Raw genomic sequence first — 7,112 nt, forward strand, 5'->3', positions numbered from 1 at the left:
AACTGTTTATATAAAAAAACCAAAAAAAAATTATTTCATTTCATATCCTCCAAGTGCGAAATTTGATAAGGCTTAGCAACCTGCGTCAAGCAGCAACCAACTAGAAGAGATAATTGTTTGCTTTACTTCTTTATTTACTGTTCTATGTTTTAAGAAAAATAGGTTTAAGAACTTATTTCTAAATAGTAATAATCTATATACATATGTAATAATGGAAATGTGACTGTATTTTACAAAATTATGGTCTACTAAAACACAGCCAAGACAAGTTACTTTGTACAGACTGAAGGTCAGTTTTATGTTATTTGATACGGTAACATGAGTGCACGTGTGCCACGTCGTTGTAACTTCTGTATTGTTAGCCAGACACGGCTGAAAAGTCAATATAATAAATATATAAAAATGTATAATGTTATGAGATTTAAGCTATTTAGTCTAAACATTTATGTTTTCGTGTTATAATTTGTTGTCATTCTAGAACGAAAGAGACATAATTTATATTTATTTCCTAATTTTGTTATGGTGGTTACAAGATCAATCAAATCTACCAAACCCATACAGAGATTCTTTAATGAAAATAACAGATAAAATGTAAAGTTTTTTTTTTTTTTTTAAGTAAATACTTGATAAGTATCTGGACAGTATAAAGATTTCACATGTGAAATTTGAAAATTTTCTGATGCGTAAAAGTATTTTTAATCTTAAAATGAAAATTACTTTGCATGTTGGATAGTCAACATGCAAAAAGAAAAAAAAAAAAGGCATGAGGAAAACATTGCTTTACAAACCTTAAGACTTAATAAAAAAATTGATATTTTGCGTATGAAAGCATTGCAATGTTTACTGATAATCTGCCAAATTTCGTTAACATTCGCTTACTAATAACCATTTTATATAACTGAAAGTATATTTGTTACACTTCAGGTTCTGTGGTTGATTTTTATAGTACTAGAAAAATAGTATTAGCTAAATTATCTTAATTTTACACCAGATCATGCTCTTCTATATATAAATCCTGTCCCTCCTTTTTAATTTTGTTAAATTTGAATTATTATCAAGGAACAAATTGCTTTATTATAGACATCTCCCGAAGAGTTCTAGTTAGGTTCTGTAGTAAAACCTTCGGAGCTGCTAACGTACAGTGTGATCCACATTGCTACTTTATTTGGGCCTAGTTTTGTATACTGTATGTAATAGTCTCTTGTGGTTGTTTGTTTGTCAGGCAGTGGTGTCACCTTAAATCTTGATAAGATGATGGAACAGAAAACAAATGCTGTAAAAGCCCTCACTCAAGGAATTGGTCATCTTTTTAAACAAAATAAGGTAATTTCTCACTGTGTCGCTGCTGCAAGATCTCACCCGAACTATACTGTAATGTTTTGTGTAAAAATAAGCATATTATACAATAGTATATAGTGAAATATCATTAGTATCTTGAATAAAAGTACCATAGTGTCGTGTGTTAAAAATTCATCATAATGTCTTGTATGAAAAGCATTATATTTGGATTAGTTTACATAATGCTGTTTTTCAAAATGTGAGATAAAAATCTGTAAGAGAACAAGACCTGCCATGATTAACAAGATATTTTATAATCAGTTTGTTCTTGTGCAAGATAACATCTTTTCATTAATTATGTTCTCCAATAAATACTTTTAAAGTAGATGAATATTTAGAGTACCGTAAAATTAATCCAAACCCAAACCTGTATATTGAACCATAACTGTTAGTTAAGAAGAAATTAGTACTGTAGTGAGGATGTGTAACAGTTGTATCGTGAGGATGTGTAACAGTTGTATCGTGAGGATGTGTAAAAGTTGTATCGTGAGGATGTGTAACAGTTGTATCGTGAAGATGTGTAAAAGTTGTATCGTGAGGATGTGTAACAGTTGTATCGTGAAGATGTGTAAAAGTTGTATCGTGAGGAGGTGTAAAAGTTGTATCGTGAGGAGGTGTAAAAGTTGTATCGTGAGGAGGTGTAAAAGTTGTATCGTGAGGAGGTGTAACAGTTGTGCCGTGAGGACGTGTAACAGTTGTGCCGTGAGGACGTGTAACAGTTGTGTCGTGAGGACGTGTAACAGTTGTGTCGCGAGGACGTGTAAAAGTTGTATCGCGAGGACGTGTAAAAGTTGTATCGCGAGGACGTGTAAAAGTTGTATCGTGAAGACGTGTAACAGTTGTGTCGTGAGGACGTGTAACAGTTGTGTCGTGAGGAGGTGTAACAGTTGTGTCGTGAGGAGGTGTAAAAGTTGTGTCGTGAGGACGTGTAAAAGTTGTGTCGTGAGGACGTGTAAAAGTTGTGTCGTGAGGACGTGTAAAAGTTGTGTCGTGAGGACGTGTAAAAGTTGTGTCGTGAGGACGTGTAACAGTTGTGTCGTGAGGACGTGTAACAGTTGTGTCGTGAGGACGTGTAACAGTTGTGTCGTGCAGATGTGTAAAAGTTGTATCGTGAAGATGTGTAAAATTTGAACTATGAGGATCTGTAACATTTGGATTGATAGGTGTGTGTATGAATGATTATTACTATCTTAGTTTTTTTCATTAAAACTATTAAAAAAAAACTTCAAACTAAAACATTAATATCAATGTGTTTGGATACTAACAGGTAACTTGTTTCATTCTTGAGTTGACTGTATTATTTCACTCCATAGGTTTCGCACGTACAAGGACATGGAAAAATCACTGGACCAAACGAAGTAACGGCCTTAAAAAAAGATGGAGGTTCGGAAGTGATTAAAACAAAAAACATTCTCATTGCCACAGGATCTGAAACTACTCCGTTCCCTGGTGTAGAGGTTTGTAAACTTGCAACATGTAGCTCTGATTGGATAATATTTGTAACTTGAACATCTCTTTAATGTAAATAAAGTAACATTTATCTACAAAACATAATATTTCGCTATTACAGCTTCTTCGGGAGCTATTGATATCATTCAAGTTTGCTGTTGAAAGTAAATCATGTCTAAAAGGTTTAGATCATATCAAACATTCTTGATTTGTGTTGTTTAAACAAACCAACAGTGATACATAAACAATCCCTTATTATGTTTTGTATACTGTCTCGTACGTTTACCCACAGGACTGTATACAAAACATAATATCAACATGGAACACATTTAAAGTTCAGGTTATATTGTATACAAACAATAATATCAACATGGAACACATTTAAAGCTCATGTTATATTGTATACAAAACATAATATCAATATGGAACACAAGTTTAAAGTTCAGGTTATATTGTATACAAACAATAATATCAATATGGAACACATTTAAAGTTCAGGTTATATTGTATACAAAACATAATATCAATATGGAACACATTTAAAGTTCAGGTTACATTGTATACAAACAATAATATCAGTATGGAACACATTTAAAGTTCAGGTTACAATGTATACAAACAATAATATCAGTATGGAACACAAGTTTAAAGTTCAGGTTGTATTGTATACAAACAATAATATCAATATGGAACACAAGTTTAAAGTTCAGGTTATATTGTATACAAACAATAATATCAGTATGGAACACAAGTTTAAAGTTCAGGTTATATTGTATACAAACAATAATATCAATATGGAACACAAGTTTAAAGTTCAGGTTATATTGTATACAAACAATAATATCAATATGGAACACATTTAAAGTTCAGGTTACATTGTATACAAAACATAATATCAATATGGAACACATTTAAAGTTCAGGTTATATTGTATACAAACAATAATATCAATATGGAACACATTTAAAGTTCAGGTTATATTGTATACAAAACACAATATCAATATGGAACACAAGTTTAAAGCTCATGTTATATTGTAAAGAAACAATAATGTCAATATGGGACACACATTTAAAGTTTGGGTTATATTGCATACAAACAGTATTATCACTACAAAACTGAGGAGAATAATTAAACATCAGGTATCTCCATAAACCCTTAGTAACAAATTCTATGTGTAAAAATGAAATGCAGTACATAAAAGGTAACTGTATAGCTGCTAAATGTGGACTACATGAACGTTATTTATGAATTAACTTGTGGCAGATGCTGTAGTACACATACAGGACCCATACATAACAGAATATGTGAACACTCACATGACATCTAAAACTTCAATACTAACAGTACTATTGGTGATCATTATAGTAAAGAACATGAGATACCACAAGTAGATAACACCACACTGGATATCAAAATCTTACCCAAATGTCATTTCTTGTTGAAAGATTAAAGAATACATTTTAATCAAGAAAAAAAAATATAAAATGAACATATATAAATGTCAGCATCTAGTGTAGAGATCATGTTGATTGTATTCTTAAATATTTTAATTTTTTTTTCGAAGTATTTATACACTTTCACAATGGTTAGTCCTTTTGTGACGGGTGGATTTAACTGTGCATGTCATGGTCTTTTATCGAGTTATTTTCAAAATGTTATTAATTTTTATTTATGTCACACCCATTAGTTTAGCATACAATTGTAGCTAATAATCCATATTTTAATAGTATATAAGGTTTAAGTTCTTAATTTTATAAGGTAATATTTTAAAAAATCCGAAATTTTCCCTAGTGTGAGATATATTACATATTTTCAATGGCATCCCCTCTTCTTTATTTTATTCACCACCCCTCTATTAAGTATGAAATTTAACATAACTGTAAAATTAAGGATCTCTTTAGATTAGTTAAGGTTAGATTAGGTAAAATAAATAATAACATAATAAAAAATGTTTCACGAGGCATGCATACGAGCAACTCAGAGTAGCTTGTGGGTAATGTAATTCGATAGTGTAACATGAGCTCCACGTTCCCTAAGTGATTTACACCTTATAGTGGCATGAATGATAGTAGTTAGTTGTTTAAAGGGCAATCACAGAGCAACAAAACAATAAAATTTAAGTATAAATAGATGTAAACTGTTATGAGTTTAAAGCTACTTAGGATAAACGATGTATTTTCATATTACAATTCGAAGTCATTTGATTTGTTTATTGTTATTTGATAGATCGATGAAAAAACCATTGTATCATCAACTGGTGCTTTGAGTTTAGAAAGAGTTCCAGAGAAAATGATAGTGATTGGAGCTGGTGTAATTGGATTAGAACTGGTAGGTTATTCGCATATTCTATGGTATATGAATTACTGTGCGTAAAAGTAAGATTTCACATTAACTAGATTTTCATAAATACTTTCAACTTGGGTAAAAGTTTCTTTTTTTTTCCGATATAGGTGTATTATGTGCTAAATTTCTTTTACACATGGACTTTTCATAACTTTGATATTAGAGTTGACTGTGAAATGGGCAGCAACTGTCTATTAGAGAAACACTTGCTGAAATATGTGGATACTGTACAAGACCTTCAGCAACTTGCACAAACTGATCCGAAGACGAAAGGCAAAATACTTTTGAAACGTCCTTCTCTACACTTGAACTGCATAAGTAGATTGTATAGTCACCAATATATTTTATACAACTGTGTCTCTAATAGACAGTTGCTGTCCATTTCACACTCTGTCTAAACTATCTATCAAAGAAGTTTGATATTTGTTTGTTTCAATGTTTTACATAGATTAGACAGTCTTGTTTGTATGTGTTAATGAAGGTAGAGGTCACTGTCTTGTTTGTATGTGTTAATGAAGGTAGAGGTTACTGTCTTGTTAGTATATGTTAATGAAGGTAGAGGTCACTGTCTTGTTTGAATGTGTTAATGAAGGTAGAGGTCACAGTCTTGTTTGTATGTGTTAATGAAGGTTGAGGTCACTGTCTTGTTTGTATGTGTTAATGAAGGTAGAGGTCACTGTCTTGTTCGTAATATGTTAATGAAGGTAGAGGTCACTGTCTTGTTTGTATGTGTTAATGAAGGTAGAGGTTACTGTCTTGTTAGTATATGTTAATGAAGGTAGAGGTCACTGTCTTGTTTGTATGTGTTAATGAAGGTAGAGGTCATGGTCCTTTTTGTGTGGTTGTGATTAAAATTAAAACGGTGTCTGAATAAAATGTAATGATATTACTAGTGATTTGCTTTTCGTACCCAAGGGTTCAGTTTGGTCAAGACTTGGATCAGAGGTTACGGCAGTGGAATTTTTAGGCCACATTGGCGGTCTAGGAATAGATATGGAGATTTCCAAGAACTTTCAAAGGATATTGATAAAGCAAGGTTTAAAGATAAAACTGAACACCAAGGTGACTGCAGCAGTTCGAGAGGGCGAGAAAATCAGAGTCAGCCTCGAGGCAGCGAAGGATCCAAACAAAAAAGAAGAGGTGAGTTGGTAGTAATTCGTTCAGACTTTTGGACTTAGACCTGGCTAACTCGCATTTATATTCTTACACAAATATTTAAACATAACTTTATTTTGGAAAAATCTACCCTGTTCTTTCTAGCTTTGCATTATAATTGAATGTGAAGCAAGTGATTGATTAACAGGAAGAAGAAATGAAATATTCTTAGATCTAACAGAAAAAAAAACACTATGGATATATATAAAACATGATCAAATTACTGATTGATCACCAGTAACTTTACAATTAGTTTTTGCATTCTTGTTACTATGACCTAACATTTTCTTGTTGTTGTCCCATCTTATTTGGAGGCAACACATTTGATTCTGCCCACCCCAGGCTTGATTGACCGGTCATTTGACATGAAATATAAGCCATGGTATGGAGTTCAGCTACCAAATGTTTATTTCTTTTTGTAATGTAATGTATTATTTACTTCCTGAACTGTTGGCCTTACCCCAAACATTCAACATTAAAAACTTTGCAACTAGAGATGTAAGGATAAGTAACTGTGATACACCCTTTCAATGTACAGGGACCCTCAGAGGGTGACATAGAGGGATCGGATCCAAATATAGACTCCACTGTGCCACTCTGGGGGGGGGGGGTTCGGCCCCTTTTTATCCCCCCCCCCTATGCAAAAAAAAACTGGGACTTCCCCCTCAAACCCCCCCCCCCCCCCCCAGAGTGGCACAGCGGAGTCTATATTTGGATCCGATCCCTCTATGTCACCCTCTGAGGGTCCCTGTACATTGAAAGGGTGTATCACAGTTACTTATCCTTACATCGCTAGTTGCAAAGTTTTTAATGTTGAATGTTTG

General features: G+C 32.8%; 1 protein-coding gene across 1 annotated transcript in view; it reads left to right on the forward strand.

The window, feature by feature from the left end:
• Positions 1-6,311, forward strand: part of LOC106471485 (dihydrolipoyl dehydrogenase, mitochondrial-like) — a 13,243-nt gene extending 6,932 nt beyond the window's left edge. The window contains exons 5-8 of the mRNA XM_013932086.2: positions 1,223-1,323; positions 2,652-2,795; positions 5,017-5,118; positions 6,049-6,311. Coding sequence (XP_013787540.1) covers positions 1,223-1,323; positions 2,652-2,795; positions 5,017-5,118; positions 6,049-6,285 — 584 coding nt within the window. The 3' untranslated portion in view covers positions 6,286-6,311. The remainder of the gene's footprint in view (positions 1-1,222; positions 1,324-2,651; positions 2,796-5,016; positions 5,119-6,048) is intronic.
• The last annotated feature ends 801 nt before the right edge of the window (positions 6,312-7,112 follow it).

Source organism: Limulus polyphemus, unplaced genomic scaffold, assembly GCF_000517525.1.
Source record: "Limulus polyphemus unplaced genomic scaffold, Limulus_polyphemus-2.1.2 Scaffold4650, whole genome shotgun sequence".
Lineage (NCBI taxonomy): Eukaryota > Metazoa > Arthropoda > Merostomata > Xiphosura > Limulidae > Limulus > Limulus polyphemus.